A 25,884-nucleotide genomic window follows, 5' to 3' on the forward strand; every position below is an offset into this window, starting at 1 on the left:
ACCCATCGGCTTAACCCGAAAGCCAGCCGCACCAATGTGTCGAAGGAAATACTGTTCAACTGATGACAAGATCAGCCTGCATGCGCCCGTCCCGCCACAAGGAGTTGCTAGATTGCGATGACCCAAGTAAAGCCCCCCAACCAAACCCTCCCCTAACCCGGACAACGCTGGACCAATTGTGTGCCGCCCTATGGGACTCCAGATCACGGTTGGTTGGATTACAGCCCGGGGTCGAACCTGGGTCTGTAGTGATGCCTCTAGCACTGTGCTGGAGTGCCTTAGACCGCTGTGCCACTCGGGAGACCCAGGGAGGCATTTGTCATCATTTGAACTTGACTAAGCACACAAATGTGAGGTGTCTTCAAAGTACTGTGCATAAAACTGACAAAGTGTCATCATTATGGGGTATATTGATTAACCATTTCCTCAACTTACACCTGGCCAAATGGCACAATTTACACCAAAGCCACCATTTTCACTATATTAGCCCACACAGCTACAAGGCTGCACTTTCGTGCTAGTTTTAGGACCTCATATTGTAGCTTATAGAGACTCCAACTGATGTATAACCTTTGTAACGGCTCAACTAACCCTTTGGCACGACTTACCCCACTTTCCCCTATGTGACGTTTCCTTAATTTTCTCCTTATAATTTTGTTTTGTGGCTTTAGTTGATGCAAGCTTTTTAGCTACCCGAATTTACTTGAGGTATATTTTTTATAGATTATTTCATTGTAAATAATTACCTTGAACAAAGTATTAGCCTAGTTTGTTTCAATAGGTTTTGTTTTGTTATACTAATTAGACCCACAACATGCTTCTTCTGTATTCACAAAACTGACATGAATTTCCATGTAGAAAATCTTGTTTGTTTATAAATATTTAATGTTTCTCATGTAGCATTTGCTGTGCTGCTTTATGTTGCATTATTTATCAATGGGCTATCCATAAATATTAGGGCCACAGCCTACAATTATTGTCCTTATTATTTATCCATCGAATAAGCTCTCTTTGTCCAGCCAATATGATGCTTTTTTCGTTTGTCCATGATTCCCATGTCACCTCTCCCTAAATGTGTGTGTGTGTGTGTGTGTGTGTGTGTGTGTGTGTGCCCGCGCCCGTCCCGGGGGATTTGGCAGACGGATGGGCTGTAATGCAGTTGTCTCTGCTCGTCTGCAGGAACACCTGCCCCTTCCGTGGGGAGAGCGTCTGTCCTTCCGCTGCAGAGCGAATCCCCAGCTCAGACATTGGCACAGACCTCGGCTCTGCAATCTGGGGAAATTATGAAATAGCCTGGCGTCACAGATATCTTTAGTTTAGAAATGTTTTAGTCGAATTTCCACCTGAATGTCTGCCAGAATGTCCATACAACAACAAACATTTAAGATAAAAATATGTATTAACAATTTATTAATTTATTAACAAAAGCTGTTTAGGTGTGTTATATATATGGCCTACTACAAAAGGACACCCTGAAATGTTAAGCAATCTTTGGAAAGCAGGTATTGGCTAAAGTAAACTATGGAGTTTGTCACAGAAAAAATGTTATTGTCCTTGAAAGCTGAACATGAAACCAACAAACTTCTGGACAATCAAAAAATCTAATAATGAAATTGTAGGCCTAAAGCTGAAACTGAGTCTCACCCTACCAAACAAAACACTGCAGTCTCACTTGAAACCTCTGGATTTAACAGGGATTTTAAAAAACATTTAGGGAAATTTTTAATAGATAAAATCCGATAAAAAGTGCAGTAAAGAGCAACAGTATTCATTCTGTTGTCAGAGTATAAATAATTGTTATATATATTACAAATAAATATGCATGTGCAAACACCAGACATAAGAAATTACAATGTAAACATGAATTGATAAATACATAATTTACTAAGCCTAATCCAAAAACAAATAACGAATATAATATACAACATATCATATCTGTAAATAAGTGGCACTTATATTCTACTTTGATCTTCATCACTGATTTCAGCGAATCTCTACAGCTATAGGTCCTTTAAATCAGCCCTGTCAGGAGAGACAGGGCTGCTTTTCAATACTAGGCTACTAACCCTATAAGAAGTAAGATCACCCGACATTATTGCGTTTTCTGACACTGCAAATTTGGATTCGATTGGGTAAGTCTGTGGGTAAGTCCAGTGGGGCAGCAGTTTCTCTCCGTCACAACACTGAGAAAGAGAAAGACATTAGGTCCTGTTTTACTGTGCGACTCTGGCCTAGAGCGGCAGCACACAGGGCACTTGGGCACACACTACAGGCACAGCAGTGCTCCCAGGCCAGATATGTGTCAACAATGTCTATCAAGCATTCGTATGCAGTCCACCCTACCCAGTCTCCATCTTCAGTCTTCATCTCTCTCCTTCACTGACGGTGTCCATCCTTGACTGATGACCTACGCATCCAGCACATGGTTGAGGTAGGTGATGTAGCAGATTGCGAGCCGGAGGATCTCAATCTTGGACAGCTTCTTGTCTGGCGGAAGTGTCGGGAGAAGCTTCCTCAGCTCGGCGAACCCAACGTTGAAAGCCTCGACGCGGATGCGCTCTCTTGTTGCGTGCGCGGACCGGTACTTGGCTGTAGCGCGCCTCCGCCTCCTCTTCTCCTCCCTGCTGAGGGAAGGAATGGACAGAGAGCGCGCCTTGCCTTCGCCCTCTGCGGGCTCCGCGGGCTGGGGGGCGCACTCCATCTTGATGCTGTTCAGCAGGGTCTCTGTGTCGGGCTGCCCCCAGGGCAGGTCAACGTCTGGCTGGTCAGGACTCAACATCATCTTCAGGCCGTCTGTTTTGTGGTCTGTTTTCAGATCAAAGGTTCCCCCTGTGGGAAAAATAGGGTTTAGTCTTATAACAAAGTATATGTGAGAGAATACGTTAAGTTTCTATGGACAATTCGATTTTCGATTTTTAAAAACGGAGAGAATATTTTTGCAAGACGCGCATGTTCGCAAACCTGTTGTGCGCTGTCCTTGGTGCTGATTCTAACAAATCACTTTCGTCTAGGCTTATTATTGTCTGATTTAGGTGCTTATTTCCCTGTTGATACAATGTGGAGTATGTGGATTATTAAAAAGCCCTATCGAAAATAGCTTGTTACTATTCATAAAGTTTTGCAATTCTGTCTAGTCTTGACCCTTTTAAGACTGTCTCATCTGCCCATTTTATCGAATCAAATTTCCACAGGCTGCATTTCATTAAATCCTATAGCTGCGAACAGAGACCACCTAACACAGCAGACATTAAATCATCATCTGACTTAATTTAAATTGATTATTGGGAGAGCTCTCGATTCACGTGAGCAGCTGGCCATCTGTCTTGCACACTGTTCACCCGCTGTATGGTTGAATGACGCGCGTTTGAAATATGCACAAACGGGATATCCTTTATATGTTGGGTCATATAAAGGAATCATGATTCATTAAAAAAAGTTTTTACCTTTATTTAACTAGGCAAGTCTTATGTACAATGACGGCATACCGGGGAACTGCCTGGTTCAGAACGACAGATTTTTGTTTTAGAATATCAGTTCGGGGATTCGACCCAGCAACCTTTCATGCACTGGCCCAACGCTCTAACCACTAGGCTACCTGCCGCCTCATCATGTAACGTTTAGAGTGTAGAGGGGATAACGTAAATGATCATACACCACTGTAACTATTTCTATAATAAAAGAAAGGCCAATTATAAAAAGGAAAAAGATATGCTTTAAAACCAGCCAGCATAAAGCAGTTATTAGTTTCAATTTGAGGAATGTTACAACTTACCAATTTAAATTTGCTCAACTTTATCCAAGAAGGGTGCACCCCTGAGGAGTTATTTCCACTGTAAAAACTCTCGTCGGTGTCACTCACGGTCACACATCTCCAACCCTTCTCATCAACATTTCAGTTTCGAGCAACATTTATTTTATTATAGGTGATGCCAACTTGAAATTAGATGTTATTCTATTCAAAACTATTTTACGTGTCCATTAACTATAAGCGGACGACAGGTGTTTCTGTTGTCGTTCTTTCGTTCTTTTCATTTGAGCATCACTTGATTGTTTGAGGACAGATTTTCTTAAGTGTTGTCTCTTGACCTCCGTTGTAGAAAACACATGAGGTTGTTGTGAGGAGAGGGTGCGCTCGTGGAGACAGTGACTCCTGTAGTCCGCCTTGTTTTCCCGTGATATTATGATGCGCTTTAGAAAACTGCATGCCAGGGACCATTCTTCTGTGAGGGGACCGATTACAGGGAATCCTTCCGCCTGCTCGTGTCTCACCTTCGCGCGTGCTGACTCTCTTGTGCGTGCCAGATTGTGTGAGAGATAAGACGAGCCGAGCCACTAATAAAGCCTCGCGGGGAGTGACTGCAGCATGAGGAATACACGAGGAATGGTATTGTCTGCCTCGTTCTTCTTTCACCCCCCCTCCTCCTCCTCCTCTCCCCTGCGATAGTATCTAGACACCAATGGTGACATATCGTATTGGGTAAAGGTGCTAGTGAGATGACCACGGTGTTCATCAGTGACACCACACATAACGTATGTCTTTATCAACTGTCTGATGTAATGATTACCAATTGATCCGGGAATGGTTTTGTATGTATATGTCATCTCCAAAACACAAATAACCTCCATCACTGAATCTAACTGAAACACATGCTATCTTGTTCCACCATCCAGTCACACACAAAGATGACCACCCCAGCAGCCTGCTTCACAAGCACCTTCATTATTGAGTAAATAATAAGGTCTACGTTCCCAGGCAACCCAGCACCTTGGTGGACCTGGTCATGGTGATGAGAAATTGATGTTTAACAGTTCAATAAGCTTATAGACGATCTGGGAGCAGTAAAAGGGGAGAGAATATAGGGCTTTATCACTGTAAAACTACAGCATAACACCTGCTTAGCTATCACTGTCACTGTAATTGGCCTGGGGAGCTAATAAAGCTACTCTACAAGGTTGGGAGGGTGAGGCAGAGGAGAGCTGGAGGGTATATTGGAAGTCACATGTTATACTGTATAACCAATGAGAGACACAAACAGATCAACAGCAAGCTCAATAAAGGTTACTCTATTACATGGACCAAGTACCCAAATATCATGATATCAAGCTAATGCTACCATATTACATGTAAAATATGCCCCTTCTTACACAGAGAAACGAACAGACTAATAAATGAAGGAAACAGCATAGCTGAAAAAGGGACATATGGAACCATGGTGTGGCCCCATCCCAATCAGATTGTGTAGGGGTGTCATGGGAATAGGGTGGCCATAGGGCCAGCAGCCATACTGTCAGACCTAACACACACTGTTACGCTGTCACAGGGGAAGGGTATGTGTGTGCATGGGTGTAGGTAAGAAAAAATAGAGACAGTGTGTGTGTGTGTGTGTTGGTGTGTGTTCCACAATAAAGCAGCTGTCTACAGTAATTGGTCCATAGACTGCTGTACCCCTCACCTTGGGTCAGAGGACACACACACACACACACACACACACACACACACACACACACACACACACACACACACACACACACACACACACACACACACACACACACACACACACACACACACACACACACACACACACAGTTTCCCTGTTACTCTACATGATATGACAGCACCACATGAAAGTTAATTTGTAATATACTTTTGTTAATGCTTCAGAAATACTATGCAGATGAAGAGAAATGCCTGCATTACGAAGCCCACTAGATTTGTGTGGGAAGTCATTTTGAGTACTAAGAAAAGGAAGTGTCTCAGTTCCATGTCGTCCTGTAATTGTGCAACAGCATATTCAGTTGCCGATCACCCGGACAGGAAGGATAGATCACACCTATTGATTTTCTGTGGCTCCTTTTGACAGGATGACAAATTGGGAATCCTTTCAACAGCTTAATTTGCCTTAAACACTGAATCAATGGAGATCAATTGTACCAAGCTGTGCTCAGTCCAGAATAACCGTACCCACTGGGCAAAAGCTGGTTGAATCAACATTGTTTTCACGTAATTTCAACTGCAAAAATCTATTGGATGGTGCTGAATCAACATGGAAAACTAATTGGATTTTCAAAAAGTCATCAACGTAAGGTCAGGTCGTATTTTTTTTACCCAACTTTTAACCTAAATCCATGGTGATCATTTCACGTTAATTGACAACTCAACCAAATGTAAATCAAAACTAGACGTTCAACTGACATCTGTGCCCAGTGGGTAGCCTATACCAACCAACTAGCCACCCAAACAACTGGCCCTTATGGGAAGCACCCATGCTAATTGTATAGTACGAGAGAAACAATATGTCAACTTTGTTGTCAAGATCATTTCTGTGTGGCTGAATCAAAGTAAGACTCTCCACCTTCTCTTCTTCCTTCTCTCCTCGCTCTCTCATTCTCCCCCCCTCTCTCCTGGGTGTACCCCTGGTCTGCTCTAGCCTGGACACCATCTGTTCCATCATGTAAAAGGAATGAGGGAGCCTCAAACCTCTAACCATCACCTCCTCTCTCATCTGTCTCTGTGTGTGTGAAACCAAGTCAATCTGGGCCCCTTAAAATATGGATCCTTCCTTTGTAGGCTCAATGTTCCATTGTGGATTCCAATAAAATGTACGTGTAATTCTGTGTGTTTGTGCCTGTCAGTGCATATGCGCACTCCCTGTCTCCCTTGAGTCCAGGATGCATTTGAGGAACGTCTGCTTCTCTATATTAAGCTTTCTTTTCCCTTCCTTTCACAATTCCCTCTCTCTCATTCCTCTCTTCCTCCCTACAGTGTTTTCTATCCAAGGTTTATATCACAAATGTTTGAATTGCCAAGGTTTTGAAGCTTTCCCATTTCTCTCAATCACCCATGTTCTGACTGTTTGCTTGTCTCTGTATCTTCAATTGTTTTAATGGTGAATCTTATCCACAGTAGATTGTGAAGCACCATAATTGACCAACATGCAGAGTGAAACTCAGTTCATATATCTGTTTTCTCTCTTTCCGTCTGGTTGCCATCTGTTGTCATCTTTTGTTTCTGCTGGTCTGGAATCAGATGGCATCTAATCGATCGGCTTTGTAACCATGGCTACTGGACCAACAGAAGATGAGGAGTAAGGGAGGGAATAAAGGAACTAAAAGGAGGGATGGAGTGAGTGAGAACTCAATTGCTTCACACACACGCACACTCAACTACAGGACCACTCACATTCCCCATAATGTTGAATAAATTCCCCTGTGCTGCATGTGCGCTGAAAATAATTGGGGTAATAATTAATCCCCTGCTTTTAGGTTCATGCTGAGAGAGACTGAGCTCAGGAAAAAGTGTCTGTAGAAGTCAAGAAAAATTATTCCAATAAATCATTAACAATTATTCCAAGGTTTTCCATGCCAACAGATCCACAGATGATGCAATCTCTATTGCACTCCACACTGCCCTTTCCCACCTGGACAAAAGGAAGAATGCTATTCATTGACTACAGTTCAGCGTTCAACACCATAGTACCCTCAAAGCTCATCAATAAGCTAAGGACCCTGGGAGTAAACACCTCCCTCTGCAACTGGATCCTGGACTTCCTGACGGGCCGCCCCCAGGTGGTAAGGGTAGGATAACAACAGATCCGCCACACTGATCCTCAACACAGGGGCCCCTCAGGGGTGCATGCTCAGTCCCCTCCTGTACTCCCCGTTCACTCATGACTGCATGGCCAGGCACAACTCCAACACCATCATTAAGTTTGCTGATGACACAACAGTGGTAGGCCTGATCACAAAGCGATGAGACAGCCTATAGGGAGGAGGTCAGACACCTGACCGTGTGGTGCCAGGACAACAACCTCTCCCTCAGAGTGATCAAGACAAACGAGATGATTGTGGACTACAGGAAAATGAGGACCGAGCATGCCCCATTCTCATCGACGGGGCTGTAGTGGAGCAGGTTGAGAGTTTCAAGTTCCTTGGTGTCCACATCACCAACAAACTAACATGGTCCAAACACACCAAGAAAGTCGTGAAGAGGGCACGGCAAAACCTCTTCCCCCTCTGGAGACTGAAAAGATTTGGCATGGGTCCTCAGATCCCCAAAAGGTTTCACAGCTGCACCCTCGAGAGCATCCTGATGGGTTGCATCACTGCCTGCTATGGCAACTGCTCGGGGTCCGACTGCAAGGCACTACAGAGGGTAGTGCGTACAGCCCAGTACATCACCGGGGGTCAAGCTTCCGTGACGCCGGGGAAGACTCCAGCCACCCTAGTCATAGACTGTTCTCTCTGCTACCACACGGCAAGCGGTACCGGGGCGGCAAGTCTTGGTCCAAGAGGCTTCTAAACAGCTTCTAACCCCAAGCCATTAGACTCATGAACACCTAATAAAATGGCTACCCAGACTATTTGCACCCCCCCCCCCCATGCTGCTACTACTCTCTGTTATTATCTATGCACAGCCACTTTAATAACCCTACCTGCATGTACATAATTACCAGTACCCCCTGTATATAGCCCGGCTATTGTGATTTACTGCTGCTCTTTAATTATTTGTTTTTGTTATATCTAACTTTTTTTTGGGGGGGGGGGGGGGGGGGTTCTTAAAACTGCATTGTTGGTTAAGGGCTTGTAAATAAGAATTTCACTGCAAGGTCTACACCAGTTGTATTTGGCGCATGTGACAAATAACATTTGATTTGATATGACATTGATCTGAATATGATTTTACAGGCAGAGGTATTTGAATAATAATACTAGCCCACCTGTCTGGCTGCTAGATCTCAGAGACATACAGACATTGTGTGTGAGTGTGTGGTGTCCACACACTTCCCTTCATTCATCTCCTCTCCCCTGGAACAACATTTCCTACCCTCTCTAATGAGACGTTCAGGAATATAATATAATATAGAAAATAGAAGAATACAATACGTCTATTCATTCCAAGTTAGCTTTTAATCCACTCCAGTTTTTCACCCAAGCTTCCACATACAGTTGAAGTTGGAAGATCTTACCCAAATATATTTAAACTCAGATTTTTTTTATTTTAAGAATGTGAAATGTCAGAATAATAGTAGAGAGAATGATTTATTTCAGCTTTTATTTCTTTCATCACATTCCCAGTGGGTCAGAAGTTTACATACACTCAATTAGTATTTGGTAGTATTGCCTTTAAATTGTTTAACTTGAGTCAAACATTTCAGGTAGCCTTCCACAAGCTTCCCACAATAAGTTGGGAGAATTTTGGCCCATTCCTCCTGACAGAGCTGGTGTAACTGAATCAGGTTTGTAGGCCTCCTTGCTCGCACAGGCTTTTTCAGTTATGCCCACAAATTTTCTATAGGATTGAGGTCAGGGCTTTGTGATGGCCACTCCAATACCTTGACTTTGTTGTCCTTAAGCCATTGTGCCACAACTTTGGAAGTATGCTTGGGGTCATTGTCCATTTGGAAGACCCATTTGCGACCAAGCTTTAACTTCCTGACTGATGTCTTGAGATGCTGCTTCAATATATCCACATAATTTGTGCAGTTGCAAACCGTAGTCTGGATTTTTTTATGGTGGTTTTGGAGCAGTGGCTTCTTCCTTGCTGAGCGGCCTTTCAGGTTATGTTGATATAGGACTTGTTTTACTGTGGATATAGATATGTTTGTACCTGTTTCCTCCAACATCTTCACAAGGTCCTTTGCTGTTGTTCTGGGATTGATTTGCACTTTTCGCACCAAAGTACGTTCATCTCTAGGAGACAGAACGCGTCTCCTTCCTGAGCGGTTTGAAGGCTGCGTGGTCCCATGTTGTTTATACTTATGTACTATTGTTTGTACAGATGAACGTGGTACCTTCAGTCGTTTGGAAATTGCTCCCAAGGATTAACCAGACTTGTGGAGGTCTACAATTTCTTTCTGAGGTCTTGGTGGATTTCTTTTGATTTTCCCATGATGTCAAGCAATGAGGCACTGAGTTTGAAGGTCGGCCTTGAAATACATCCACAGGTACACCTCCAATTGACTCAAATTATGTAAATTTTCCTATCAGAAGCTTCTAAAGCCATGACATCATTTTCTGGAATTGTCCAAGCTGTTTAATGGCACAGTCAACTTAGTGTATGTAAACGTCTGACCCACTGGAATTGTGATACAGTGAATTATAAGTGAAATAAATCTGTCTGTAAACAATTGTTAGAAAAATTACTTGTGCCATGCACAAAGTAGATGTCCTAACCAACTTGCCAAAACTATAGTTTGTTAACAAGAAATTTGTGGAGTGGTTGAAAAACCAGTTTTAATGACTCCAACCTAAGTGTATGTAAACTTCAACTGTAATTCCCACACTGAACAGTAATTAAAATACAAGCAAGAGGGGAAAAAAACAAATCAGCAGAAAAACAAACTCATAGCAAATGTGTAATTGGTTCAGAGAAGCGTGAATGGAAAATCAGAGGAGATGCATTCGCTGTGGGCAGAGCACACACCTGAGACTGAGAGCATCACTGCTGGGAATCCCCATGTGTGTATGACTGTTGGTGAAACACTAAAGTTAGCTTCCACATAAAAAACCATGCACTTCAATTAGTGACACACGCTAAGCAGCTAAATGCCATGAGAATGTCAGTGATGTACTGAAATAAGCATCAGTCAGGACACCTGTTTCTGCTTTACAGTGACTGAGAGGGAACTGGGTGGGTATGTCAGTGTGACAGGGGTCCCTATGAAAAATTCACAAAAAACAAGTAATACCTGTAATCCACAGAAATGGGGAGAGAGAAAGACAGACCGAGTGAGAAAAAGAGAGAGAGAGAAAGAAAGAGAGATTACCACTTGCCTCCACCGTACCATAGACCCATGGTGTCCCAAGGAGTGATTCTGAACAATATCTGTCAGGATCAATGAACTAGGGTATGGTTGATCTGTAACATGCTACAGTAATGTACAGACCCATGCAAGAGACTTCCAACAGAGCGTCTATTATACAGTACACGCCCTCTGCGTGTGTCGGGGCTCTCTCTGTTATGGAGAACATCACTTCAGCCATCTTGCCCTGAGGGAGTAGAGGTAAAGAAAACAAAAATATTCCAAAATGGGTGCCCAATGATCCTGATGAGAGGAGGAGGAGAGAAAAGGGGAGAGGAGAAGACAGAAGGAGAGGAGGGGAAGAGAGAGAGAGGAGAAAAAGGAGATGAGAGGAGAGAAAAGGAGAGGAGAAGAAAAGATAACATACCCTTGGAGAATGTGACCTTTCCACTTTATGAACATGCAGTATACTCAGGGTCTATATATATATATATATATATATATATATATATATATATATATATATATATATATATATATATATATATATATATATATATATATATATATATATATATATATTTACTGCTCAAAAAAATAAAGGGAACACTTAAACTACACATCCTAGATCTGAATGAAATAAATAATCTTATTAAATACTTTTTTCTTTACATAGTTGAATGTGCTGACAACAAAATCACACAAAAATAATCAATGGAAATCCAATTGATCAACCCATGGAGGTCTGGATTTGGAGTCACTCAAAATTAAAGTGGAAAACCACACTACAGGCTGATCCAACTTTGATGTAATGTCATTAAAACAAGTCAAAATGAGGCACAGTAGTGTGTGTGGCCTCCACGTGCCTGTATGACCTCCCTACAACGCCTGGGCATGCTCCTGATGAGGTGGCGGATGGTCTCCTGAGGGATCTCCTCCCAGACCTGGACTAAAGCATCCGCCAACTCCTGGACAGTCTGTGGTGCAACGTGGCGTTGGTGGATGGAGCGAGACATGATGTCCCAGATGTGCTCAATTGGATTCAGGTCTGGGGAACGGGCGGGCCAGTCCATAGCATCAATGCCTTCCTCTTGCAGGAACTGCTGACACACTCCAGCCACATGAGGTCTAGCATTGTCTTGCATTAGGAGGAACCCAGGGTCAACCGCACCAGCATATGGTCTCACAAGGGGTCTGAGGATCTCATCTCGGTACCTAATGGCAGTCAGGCTACCTCTGGCGAGCACATGGAGGGCTGTGCGGCCCCTCAAAGAAATGCCACCCCACACCATGACTGACCCACCACCAAACCGGTCATGCTGGAGGATGTTGCAGGCAGCAGAACGTTCTCCACGGCGTCTCCAGACTCTGTCACGTCTGTCATGTGCTCAGTGTGAACCTGCTTTCATCTGTGAAGAGCACAGGGCGCCAGTGGCGAATTTGCCAATCTTGGTGTTCTCTGGCAAATGCCAAACGTCCTGCACGGTGTTGGGCTGTAAGCACAACCCCCACCTGTGGACGTCGGGCCCTCATACCACCCTCATGGAGTCTGTTTCTGACCGTTTGAGCAGACACGTGCACATTTGTGGCCTGCTGGAGGTCATTTTGCAGGGCTCTGGCAGTGCTTCTCCTGCTCCTCCTTGCACAAAGGCGGTGGTAGCGGTCCTGCTGCTGGGTTGTTGCCCTCCTACGGCCTCCTCCACGTCTCCTGATGTACTGGCCTGTCTCCTGGTAGTGCCTCCATGCTCTGGACCCTACGCTGACAGACACAGCAAACCTTCTTGCCACAGCTCGCATTGGATGTGCCATCCTGGATGAGCTGCACTACCTGAGCCACTTGTGTGGGTTGTAGACTCTGTCTCATGCTACCACTAGAGTGAAAGCACCGCCAGCATTCAAAAGTGACCAAAACATCAGCCAGGAAGCATAGGAACTGAGAAGTGGTCTGTGATCCCCACCTGCAGAACCACTCCTTTATTGGGGGTGTCTTGCTAATTGCCTATAATTTCCACCTGTTGTATCTTCCATTTGCACAACAGCATGTGAAATTTATTGTCATTCAGTGTTGCTTCCTAAGTGGACAGTTTGATTTCACAGAAGTGTGATTGACTTGGAGTTACATTGTGTTGTTTAAGTGTTCCCTTTATTTTTTTTGAGAAGTGTATATATCTATATATTCAGGCCTGACTGTGACACACTGTGCTCTGAAGGTCTTCAATCTATACAGGCTGGATATCATTTATGTTGTCTTCTCCAGGACATGCAGAATGTGTGTGCGTGTGTGTGTGTGTGTGTGTGTGTGTGTGTGTGTGTGTGTGTGTGTGTGTGTGTGTGTGTGTGTGTGTGTGTGTGTGTGTGTGTGTGTGTGTGTGTGTGTGTGTGTGTGTGTGTGTGTGTGAGTATGCATCTGTGTGCGTGATAAGACAACCTCATCTTGCTTGTTTGCTTACTTCCACAGATGTGTGTTTGCCTGTAGGCCCAGAGTCAGTCTAATAACAGTCTGTTATGTCTCTCCCTCTCTAAGGGATCTATCCAATTTCTCATACACATATTAAGCCTAGTTCAGGACTAAAAGCATTCTCAATGGAGATTCCCCATTAATGGAGCTTTTTAGTCCAGAACAATCTTCATTCACTGCATGACCAAAAGTATGTGGACACCTGCTTATCGAACATCTCATTCCAAAATCATAAGCATTAACATGGAGTTGGTCCCCCCTTGGATGCTATAACAGCCTCCACTTTTCTGGGAAGGCTTTCCACGAGATGTTGGAACATTGCTGCGGGGACTTGCTTCCATTCAGCGACAAGAGCATTAGTGAGGGCTGGCACTGATGTTGGGTGATTAGGCCTGGCTCACAGTCGACGTTCCGATTCATCCCAAAGGAGTTCAATGAGGTGGAGGTCAGGGCTCTATGCAGGCCAGTCAAGTTCTTCCACACCGATCTCAACAAAGCATTTCTGCATGAACCTCTTTGTGCACAGGGGCATTGTCATGCTGAAACAGGAAAGGGCCTTCCCCAAAATGTTGCCACAAAGTTGGAAGCACAGAATTGTCTAGAATGTCATTGTATGCTGTAGCGTTAAGATTTCCCTTCACTGGAACTAAGGAGCCTGAACCATAAAAAAACAACCCCACAGCATTTTTCCTCCTCCACCAAACTTTACAGTTGGCATTATGCATTAGGGAAGGTAACGTTCTCCTGGCATCTGCCAAACCCAGATTTGTCAGTTGGACTGCCAGATGGTGAGGAGTGATTCATCACTCCAGAGAACACATTTCCACTGCTCTAGAGTCCAATGGTGGCAAGCTTTACACCGCTCCAGCCAACGCTTGGCATTGCGCGTGCTGATCGTAGGCCTGTGTGCGGCTTCTCGGCCATGGAAACCCATTTCATGAAGCTCCTGACGAACAGTTTTTTTGCTGATGTTGCTTCCAGAGGCAGTTTGGAACTCGGTACTTAGTGTTGCAACCAAGGACAGACGATGTTTACACGTTATGCGCTTCAGCACTTGGCGGTCCCGTTCGGTGTGCTTGTGTGGCCTACCACTTCACGGCTGAGCTGTTGTTGCTCCTAGACTTTTCTACTTCACAATAACAGCACTTACAGTTGACTGGGGCAGCTCTAGCAGGGCAGAAATTTGACGAACTGACTTGTTGGAAATGTGGCATCCTATGACGGTGCCACGTTGAAAGTCATTGAGCTTTTCAGTTAGGCCATTCTACTGCCAATGTTTGTCTATGGAGATTGCATGGCTGTGTGCTCGATTTTATACACCTGTCAGCAACGGGTGTGGCTGAAATCGCCGAATCCACTAATTTGAAGGGGTGTCCACATACGTTTGTATATATAGTGTATGTGTCTGGGAAACCGACCCGTAGACTTATAGCTACTCAGACACAATCTCTCCTCTGTATGGGTGTCTCGCTCGCTCCTCTGTCTCCATCTCTCTCAGACGTGCATGAGGTATCGCTCTACCTACCCTATACACTATTTTCTGGGCCCAACCTGTTGCTAGGTAACCCTGGGCCACAGCTGTTGGTTAAGTCAGACTCTTATTCTCCTGTTATGGTGGAGCTGGGACTAATTTATTAGTCTGATACAGGCAGGATGAGGGGCTTGTACAGGAGTAGGGCCTTGCAAAATTCTACCGCACAACTCAGTGCCATATGCAATTTCCGCTGCATTTCTCTATTTCATAAAGACTATTTCTGTAGGTAAATTGGACCTGCTACCTTACTGATGAGGTATATCTGCATATCAGCCAAATTCAGACTTTTTTTCACTAACTGGTCTTTTGACCAATCAGATCAGCTCTGAAAAAGATCTGATGTGAAAACATCTAATGTAATTGGTAGAAAGACCAATTATTCAAAATGCTTTAGCCTAGCGCCCATGGTAATGTTGTTAGCATGGTTAGGTGTTTGTGCCATTAGGACAAACCCCAGGTGTGTAGTAAATTTGTTTTTTAGAGGGATGATGAAACAATGATATAATTAAGCTTAGGAGTGCATTGGGAGTAATATGGAAGTCAACCTCCTGTGACATCCCCCACATAGGAAGTCAGGGACAGCTCAGGGCTTCGTGCCCTCTTTTATCCATTTACACACACAGACCTACCACAGGCCGATTTAGTAGGGGAGAGGCCGCAAGTAAGATTATTATCTCAATAACCCATAGGAGCCCCAAATAATTCAGCACCGTGGACAGCACACTGTGATTGGTGCTAGCGGAAGATTGGCGAAAATTGAGTGCAGATTCAGCACCGCGGCTGTGGAATCCACGAAGCTGTCCATGGTGCTGAATATCAGACAGCTCCTAAAAGTGTCCTGCTGTGACATCCATCTATTTTTGGAGATTTGGAAATGTGTATGGCCTACTAAAGATTAATTTAGGCCTACACTATAGAGTACCATAGTATGAGTCATAATACCTAAAACCCAGCGGTCAAACAGTGAAATGGTTACAATCGTTTTTCCACCAGTTATTTTTCCAATTTTTTAGAAACACTTAAAATAAGGGCTGTGTTCCATGTAGGCTTACCATGGCATGACGTTTTGATAACCATGTAAATCTCTCTAGGACAAGGTGACTTATCAATATGTTCACCTGTATTTACCCCGCCCAATTGAAATGCTAATTAGCTGCTAATGTGGCTATCATAAAGAACTCCAAATGTTACCCATTTCAAGACTTGCATATCGCAGGTCACTACTTCAAAGGACAGTTATTATTTGATTAGATGTTTTTAATCTGAATGTGTTTTTTTGGCAGAAATGCCTTTTGGAATTTGTGTTATTTCATGTGCCTTAATAACAAACATGTATGCCATCTGTAATACGAATAAAATTGTTACATTACGAGCCTAGTTGGTTTAGCCACGGAAAAAGGGAGGAACCTAGCGGGAGCTAGCCATGATTGGCTGAGATAATGGGTGGGCTGGACTTGCCTAGAGATGAGTTTGGATTTGTCTGCAATGTAGCATGCTTCTGTCGATTAAAAAAAGCTGCTCAGTATGTGTAGATAATCCTTGCTACTGCGGCTTTTTTGAAAGATAACGTTAGCCATGGAGAACTGCAAAAGTGTTGCTACTGCGCTCAATAACATTGCAGCCCTGAATTTAGGAGGCACTATCGACAAAGACCAGTGGGAAAAAGTTGTAATGGATTACTTTCTGCACACGGTCAGTGTGAACCGGAGTGACTTGACACCACGGGCCAAACAAGCTGTAGCTAGTTACAAACAACGGAAAAGACAGCTGACGTGAAGCACTTATCCATGTTTTATTTTATTTTATTTTACCTTTATTTAACTAGGCAAGTCAGTTAAGAACAAATTCTTATTTTCAATTTGTTCTTATCCATTTGCATTGCTAGTTATAGTGTAATGTTAGCTAGCTAGCTAACATTGAAATTAGTTGGGTAGCTTTAGCTACCTGCAGTTTCAAACTACAGCATTTCATGCATGGTTTCTAGCTATGACAATCCATTTGTACTGTAGCTATGGGTTGGGATTATGGGTAATTGCTTAGCTAGCTAGCTACATGTCTAAACAAAAGACTCCATTTCGCCAGATGATTACATGACCCATCAATTTAGCCAGTTGTGTCTGTGGGTGATTACGGTAATCTATTGTATTTCATAAACATGTGTACATGTCTAGACAATAGTGAGCCATCCACTTAGCTAGATGTGTCTGGGGGGTGGTTATAACATTTATTTCACATGACTCGTCAATTTAGACAAGTGTGTCTGGATAAGCATCATCTAATAATTATCAAATATTTACACAATATCTGGACACTTTCTCATTTTTGATAATGCTACTATTCAAATATTCAAGTAACTATTTCACTGTGCTGTTTACACCTGTATCCTGAGCATGTGACAAATAAAAATAGATTTTATTTGATATAGTGTGTGTTTACCAGAGACTGTAATGTCCTGCACCAAAGTCAGATCAGGGTATAGGCCAAGGACTAGATAAAGTGTATTTTTACCTGGAGTCTTTCCTAAATGATATGATTGTGGACTACAGGAAAAGGAGGACCGAGCACTCCTCCATTCTCATCAACGGGGCTGTAGTGGAGCAGTTTGAGAGCGTCACCAACAAACTACCATGGTCAAACATACCAAGACAGTTGTGAAGAGCGGACGACAATGGCTATTCTGCCACGTCGCGGACACCGACGTCTTGCTTCCAGACAAACTAAACACCTTCTTTGCTCGCTTTGAGGATAAAACAGTGTCAACGACGCAGCCCGCTACCAAAGACTGTGGGCTCTCCTTCTCCGTGGCCGACGTGAGTAAGACATTTAAACGTGTTAACCCTCGCAAGGCTGCCGGCCCAGATTGCATCCCTAGCCGCTTCCTCAGAGCATGCGCAGACCAGCTGGCTGGTGTGTTTACGGACATATTCAATCTTTCCCTATCCCAGTCTACTGTCCCCACATGCTTCAAGATGGCCACCATCGCATTCTTGGGTACAGGAACAAAGGTAACTGAACTAAATGACTATTGCCCCGTAGCACTCAATTCTGTCATCATGAAGTGCTTTGAGAGACTAGTCAAGGATCATATCACCTCCACCTTACCTGTCATCCTAGACCCACTTCAATTTGCTTACTGGCCCAATAAGTCAACAGACGATGCAATCGCCATCACACTGCCCTATCCCATCTGGACAAGAGGAATACCTATGTAAGAATGTCGTTCATTGACTATAGCTAAGCATTCAACACCATAGTACGTGGCCATGCACACCTCCAACTCAATCATCAAGTTTGCAGATAACACAACAGTAGTAGGCTTGATTACCAACAACAACAAGACAGCCTACAGGGAGGAGGTGAGGGCCCTGGGAATGTGGTGTTGGAAAATAACCTCTCACTCAACGTCAACAAAACAAAAGAGATGATTGTGGACTTCAGGAAACAGCAGAGGGAGCACCCCCCTATCCACATTGACGGGACAGCAGTGGAGAAGGTGGAAAGTTTTAAGTTCCTCGGTGTACATATCACTGACAAACTGAAATGGTCCACCAGCACAGACAGTGTGGCTTGTCACCTAAAACCTTCACAAGCTTTTACAGATGCACAATCGAGAGCATCCTGTCAGGCTGTATCACCGCCTGGTACGGCAACTGTACTGCCCACAACCGCAGAGCTCTCCAGAGGGTGGTACGGTCTGCACAACGCATCACCGGGGGCAAACTACCTACCCTCCAGGACACCTACAGCACCCGATGTCACAGGAAGGCCAAAAAGATCATCAAGGACAACAACCACCCGAGCCACTGCCTGTTCACCCCGCTACCATCTAGAAGGCAAGGTCAGCACAGGTGAATCAAAGCAGGGACCGAGAGACTGAAAAACAGCTTCTAGCTCAAGGCCATCAGACTGTTAAACAGCCATCACTAGCACAGAGAGGCTGCTGCCTACAAACAGACTTGAAATCATTGGTCACTTTAATAAATGGAACGCTAGTCACTTGAATAATGTTTACATATCTTGCATTACTCATCTCGTATGTATATACTGTATTCAATACTATCTATTGCATCTTAGCCTATGCTGCTCTAGCATTGCTCATCCATATACTTATATATTATTATTCCATTCCTTACTTAGATTTGTGTGTATTAGGGATTTGTTGTGGAATTGTTAGATATTACTTGTTAGATATTTCTGCACTGTCGGAACTAGAATCACAAACATTTCACTACTCGCAATAACATCTGCTAACCATGTGTATGTGACCAATGCTACTCTCTGTTTATTATCCATGCATAGTCACTTTACCTCTACCTACATGTACATATTACCTCAATTACCTCGACTAACCTGTGGTCCCGCACATTGACTCTGTACTGGTACCCCCTGTATATAGCCCTTTATTGTTGCTACTTAATTATTTGTTATATTTCTTATTTATTTACTTTTTATTTTAGTAAAACCTTTAAACTTTTTTTCTTAGAACTGCATTGTTGGTTATGGGCTTGTAATTAAGTATTTCTCTGTTGTATTCTCTGTTGTATTGTATTTCTCTGCATGTGATATTTTTGTTGTTGTTGATTTGATATAAATTTAATTGAGGCAACTACTTTCACCACTTTTAGTCTTGACGTCTTTGCTACACTACCTTACTTACTCTGTTTAGCACATGGCCTCACATGTGAATCTTTAAAGAGATGGGTGGGGCTAAGGCTTAAGAGGGTATGAATGATGCTGAATAAGTGTAGACAAAGAACAGCTCTGCAGTTGGTGTACCAAAACATTCAAGGGACATTTTCTCAAAAGTGGGGTAGAAGTTTATCAACTTTCAAAGCTTAATTTCGAGGTAAAGGTAAGAATTTCTGGATTAACTATCAAATGTTAGCTAAATGTAGTAATGAATAAATGAGACAAAAAAATGTAATGGACCATTCTATGAACTGTTCTGTGCGAGTTTTAAATTGACACAATATCTGTTAGCAAAGGTGTCAGCTGGAGATGACGTGCAGGAGCTTGCAGGGATTTGTAGTCTTTTGGAATCCGAGAGTAAATAGAGCCGGATATATTGATAAAAGTCACCTTGTCTATCAAAAAGTCATGCCAGGGTAAGCCTAGAAAAATGAATGGTGGATAAACGATTGGAACCATTTCCCTGTTTGACTGCTAGGCTTTATAGGTATTATGACATCTCCACTGTGGGGCTCTATAAAGCGGTGGAACCAACCAATCCCCCTGTTGTTTCAACTCCATGGATTTAATTGGAGAGTCCAGGTGCACCCTGCCTTCTCTAATTTAGTAAACGTGATTTTGAGAAGTTTCTCCTCTGAAGAGAGGATCGTTTTGATTCTTTAAGTCTCGGACACTTCCTCGGGCCACTTTTTAAAATCAAAACCCAATGCACCTGCACTTTTTGAAACGTTCTCTCCCTCGAGACCCGCAAGCGTAGACTCCCCTGGCTTGCGCCGCGAGCCAATTACGCGCCATCTGCCCAACTCCTCTCCATCCCTCGCCGTGGCTGATTGTTGTTATAATATTATACGGTGCTAATGGATGCAACCGGAGGTCAGGGAATGAGGAGTGACGGAACGGGAATTAATAGATTCTAGCGGCAGAACTGAAGTATTCCATTCGAGGGTGGACGGACCCGAACCTGCCCCAAAACCAGTCATGCCATTTATAAACCCACAGCTGTAGACAAAGATGGAAAAGTAAGATTGTTTGGGACATTTTTATTGCGAAGTCCCACACACTGTGGTGTAACATATCCAAATTGATTGCTCAGTTTGTTCAGTGCGATTAAGTCTTTGGCCAGATCTAATGATTGAACAATTATTATTATAATTATTTTTTTTAACAGTTTCAAGTTAAAGTTCAGTTTAGGACAGGAAAAACTAAAATTATGGTTCCTTACAATGCCATACTAGAGATATAGGCCTCATATTGCATTGATTTGTTTTTCAAAAACATTTCTCTCATCAATGTTTCCTTCGGGAGGGCGTGTTGTCTGCAAACAGGTCGATATTATTGGACAGTGGTGCGAAACGAGAAGGATTTATATGTGTAGCCTGAAAGCCGCGCCAATAATGTTGGAATCTGTCTCGAATAAAACCGATAATTTAACACTGTTTGACAGCATTGCAAGGGAACGAGACATAACATTTAACGTCTCTATTGGAAGTCCCATCTGTTTCATCAAACATATCTCATAATGTAGCTTGTGTATGTTCCCAATACACAGGCTTATATTGTGTACAGTATTATCCCTTAGTGCCATATTGCCAGCATCAGAATAATTACAAATGATCAATGGATGATGGCTCAAAACAGCATAAATGCTTATAAAATACAAATGAACAATTTGGCTGACATTAATCTACGCTGCACCTGCTACAATCACAAGCCATGTTAATAAAGCATTTGGGATCAGATAGACCTACTATGATCTATCTTATGTCCCAGATGCTGCCGTTATATTAGTCTTTGGGGGTGGGTGGTCTGAACATGGGCCCTGAGTGCATGCAGAATTCTTCCTCCTGGTGGTGAAATGGTTAAATGACACCTTAGTGCAGCTGAGAATTGAAGCACAGGAGTCAGTTCAACAGGGGTGTAATCATTGGCGCACAATGCACACCTTGGCAACAGTTCCAAACAGTTCCAAACTGAAAACGTTTTGTAACGAAAACAAGAGATCCTATTGGACGAATTCAGGTAGGTCCCTCCTTGTTTTGTTCCGTTTTATACTGTTTGGTTCCTAGTGAATACACCGCTGTGTGAGAGAGCTGATTGGCAGTAAGGCGACCTAAATAACTTTCTCTTTAAGTTGTGGACTCAAAAGCAAGGCCTCTTCATCTGAAGGTAGCCTATGGTTCAGTCTCAGGTCATCAATGAATGACATAAAGAAACATGGTGAAAAACATACCCATCACACCTATACACATCACATGCATTTACCAGTAGCTCATTTTAATCTGTCTGCCACACAATTAGCAATGTTGTGCCAGCGCCAAAGACTTAACAGTAAATCCTGACAGTGTTTACTTGTGGTCGTTACTGTGATTAGATTAGTGACATTAATCTGTTTATGGTTGGAGTTTGCGTCCCTGGCTTAGAGGCACTGTGTCCTTCCAAAATACAGCCACAATTCATGTTCCACCATTTGGGATGCTCATTATTCACTTTGGACTTAACCTCAGTGAGATATGGCAGACAATCTGAAACCCAATGATTAAACCATAAACTCTGAGATGAAAGTCCCAAATCACTCATGACTGGCATAGGAGGCTGTGGTATGAGAGGCTAACATGGGTCTCCATCTAGTGGTGAAATAGCAAGACTGGCTATGACATGCATCATGCTGGCAATCTGAAAATGTATTCAGTGACCCAATATTAGCTTTATGCCTTTTTCAAACACAAAAGAAGAAGAACATGTACTACTTTCAATGGCGCCTTCCGTGCTGTCTGAGACAGCATAATGGCACAGATACAAATATGAGTCCTCTATCTCTATGAGTCAACCACAGGAGCAGGTAGTGGGCTAGTTTTTCCTGTATAGGACTGTTACCAGGATGACCACAGATCATGCCCAATACCATCACACACATACATACATACATACATACACAGTACCAGTCAAAAGTTTGAACACACCTGATCATTCAAGGGGTTTTATTTATTTTTTTACTATTTTCTACATTGTACAATAATAGTGAAGACATGAAAATTATGAAATAACACATGGAATCATGTAGTAACCAAAAGTGTTAAACAAAATATATTTTAGATTCTTCAAAGTAGCTACCTCTGGGCTCCTGAATGGCACAGCGGTCTAAGGCACTGCATCTCAGTGCTAGAGGCGCCACTACAGACCCTGGTTTGATTCCAGGCTGTATCACAACCAACTGTGATTGGGAGTCCCATAAGGTGGCGCACAATTGGCCCAGCGTTGTTAGGGTTTGGCCGAGGTAGGCTGTTATTGTAAATAAGAATTTGTTCTTAACTGACTTGTCTAGTAAAATGAAACATGTTTTGCCTTGATACAGCTTTGCACACGCTTGGCATTCTCGCAACAAGCTTCATGAGGTAGTCACCTGGAATGCATTTCAATAAACAGGTGTGCCTTGTTAAAAGTTTATTTGTGGAATTTCTTTCCTTAATGTGTTTGAGCCAATCAGTTATGTTGTGACAAGGTAGTGGTGGTACAGAGAATATAGCCCTATTTGGTAAAAGACCAAGTCCATGTTATGGCAAGCAGCTCAAATAGGCAAAGAGAAATAACAGACCAATTAGTGGAAAAAAGTGCTGCCTGTGTAAATGAAGCCAAAGATCCTGTCCATGACTCCTCCCTGTTTCTCATGTAGTGAATTGCCTACAAGCTTGGATTATTACACACACCTGTCAGCATTGTTTGAACACACTGATTGGCCCTGTTCCAACACATTGAAAAATAATTCCTCCTTCCACTCCTTGAAGTTATCACTGAAATAACACACTATACAGTACGATGACTGAAAACAGGGGTTCCACTACTAGCTTTTACCAATTCAGTCCTGTCAGATCAGTGATTACTACAAATACTCCAATATGTTTACACAGGCAGACAATTCTGTTATTTGTTTCATTAACTGGCCTCTTTTGACCGGTCAGGTCAGCTCTTTTGCCAATATTCAGAATTGGGCCATTTGTTTAAATGCAGCTGTTTACCTGCATTTTAGTTTCTGCAAATGTATTTTAAATTAAAAGAGTGAATCTTGAAATACTCATCATTCTAGATGTCTTTATCTTGATTTAAATTTGTTCCACTTATTTGCACTTCATCAAACATTAACCCAGTTATTTAATTTTCATAAAGTGCACAGTAACACTATACAATGACCACAAGATGGCGGTAATACCTCCCTATTACCATTCTTGAGCATTATTGGTGTCATCAGAATGAATGTGTATATTTAAAAAAATTTCATGTGTTTGTATGGTCTGTTCACTCTGTAAACTGCATGGTCTTAATTATTAATTATACGAGGGGACCTCTTAAGGATCCGCCCCTTTTTTTTTCAATTTTCACCTAAAATGACACACCCAAATCTAACTGCCTGTAGCTCAGGCATTGAAGCAAGGATATGCATATTCTTGATACCATTTGAAAGGAAACACTTTGAAGTTTGTGGAAATGTTAAATGAATGTAGGAGAATATAACACATTTAGATCTGGTAAAAGAAAATACAAAGGGAAAAAAACTGTTTTTTTTGTATTTGTTTTGTACCATCATCTTTGAAATGTAAGAGAAAAGCCATAATGTATTATTCCAGCCCAGGCACAATTTAGATTTTGGCCACTAGATGGCAGCAGTGTATGTGCAAAGTTTTAGACTAATCCAATGAACCATTGTATTTCTGTCCAAAATGTTGTATCAAGACTGCCCAAATGTGCCTAATTGGTTTATTAATAACTTTTAAAGTTCATAACTGTGCACTCTCCTCAAACAGTAGCATGGTATTGTTTCACGCTAATGCTGTAAATTGGACAGTGCATTTAGATTAACAAGAATTTAAGCTTTCTGACAATATCAGATATGTCTATGTCCTGGGAAATGTTCTATTTACTTACAACCTTGTGCTAATCGCATTAGCCTACGTTAGCTCAACCGTCCCATGGGGGACCCACCAATCCTGAAGAAGTTTAAAGGTGGGCTGCAGATGTTTCCTTTGTGTGCCCCAGTCTGACACCTAACTGTACCCAACAGGATACACCCTCACAACAGAGTGAGACAAATACCACTCCAGTACAACACATGATATAGGCAAGACTCACAAGAAACATATCCCCAAGCAAAACATATGACATACCTTACCTTCAGAACATATTGAGCATAACACATACAGAGTGTACAAAACATTACGAACACCTGCTCTTTCCATGACAGAGACTGACCAGTTGAATCCAGGTAAAAGCTATGATCCCATATGGATGTCACTTGTTAAATCTATGTTAATCAGTGCAAATGAAGGGGATGAGACAGGTTATAAAGAAGGATTTTTAAGCCTTGAGACAAATGAGACATGGATTGTGTGTCTGTGCCATTCAGAGGGTGAATGGCCAAGACAAATTGAACTGCCTTTGAACTGGGTATGATAGTACTATTGGTGCCAGGTGCACCGGTTTGAGTGTGTCAAGAACTGAAATGCTGCTGGGTTTTTGAGGCTCAACAGTTTCCTATGTGTATCAAGAATGGTCCACCACCCAAAGGACATCCAGCCAACTTGACACAACTGTGGGAAGCATTGGGCCAGCATCCCTGTGGAATGCTTTCAACACCTTGTAGAGTCCATGTCCTGATGAATTGAGGCTGTTCTGAGGGCAAAAGGGGGTGCAACTCAATATTAGGAAGGTGTTCCTAATGTTTTGTACACTCAGTGTATGCCTTTACAGTGGACTGTGAAAAATTCCAGTGTGAGCAAGACATGATACACCATCATGCAACAGCCTGAAAAACATACCAGCATTGGTCACAAATATAGTGTATATCTTCACACTGGACTGCTAACATCTTGCAATGTCCTGTACAAGTCCATACACATTCCATACATACCAAATACAAAAAGATTGACAAGACTCCCCAATAAGCAGGTCTGTGTTGATGTACAGTGCTTTTTCACTGTATATATTCGCCACGGCAGCATCCCTCCCTCTGCTTATATACAGTGCATTTGGAAAGTGTTCAAATCCTTTGACTTTTTCCACATTTTGTTATGTTACAGCCTTATTATAAAATGGATTAAATAACATGATTTCCTCATCAATCTACACACAATACCCCATAATGACAAAGTGAAAACAGTTATTTAGAAATGTTTTGTACATCTATTAAAAATGAAAAAGAGAAATACCTTATTTACATAAGTATTCAGACCCTTTGCTATGAAACTCGAAATTGAGCTCAGGTGCATCATGTTTCCATTGATCACCTGTGAGACGTTTCTACAACTTCATTGGAGTCCACCTATGGTAAATTCAATTGATTGGACATGATTTGAAAACGAACACACCTGTCTATATAAGGTCCTACAGTTGACAGTGCATGTCAGAGCAAAAACCAAGACATGAGGTCAAAGGAAATGTCCGTAGCGCTCCGAGACAGGATTGTGTCG

General features: G+C 42.6%; 1 protein-coding gene across 1 annotated transcript; it reads right to left on the reverse strand.

Moving 5' to 3' along the window:
* Positions 1-1,399: 1,399 nt before the first annotated feature.
* On the reverse strand, positions 1,400-4,337 carry LOC106582104 (helix-loop-helix protein 2). Its single transcript, XM_014164848.1, has 2 exons — positions 3,773-4,337; positions 1,400-2,829 (listed from the first exon to the last, which is right to left on the reverse strand). Exon 2 carries the CDS (start codon positions 2,780-2,782, stop codon positions 2,408-2,410), a length of 375 nt encoding a protein of 124 aa, XP_014020323.1. The 5' UTR covers positions 2,783-2,829; positions 3,773-4,337; the 3' UTR covers positions 1,400-2,407.
* Positions 4,338-25,884: the final 21,547 nt, after the last annotated feature.

The sequence above is a fragment of the Salmo salar genome, chromosome 21 (genome assembly GCF_965601325.2).
Source record: "Salmo salar chromosome 21, fSalSal1, whole genome shotgun sequence".
In the NCBI taxonomy this organism is placed as follows: domain Eukaryota; kingdom Metazoa; phylum Chordata; class Actinopteri; order Salmoniformes; family Salmonidae; genus Salmo; species Salmo salar.

Excerpts from the sequence above, each read along its gene's own strand:
- LOC106582104 (XM_014164848.1), bottom strand. The coding sequence starts at position 2,782 with ATGATGTTGAGTCCTGACCAGCCAGACGTTGACCTGCCCTGGGGGCAG.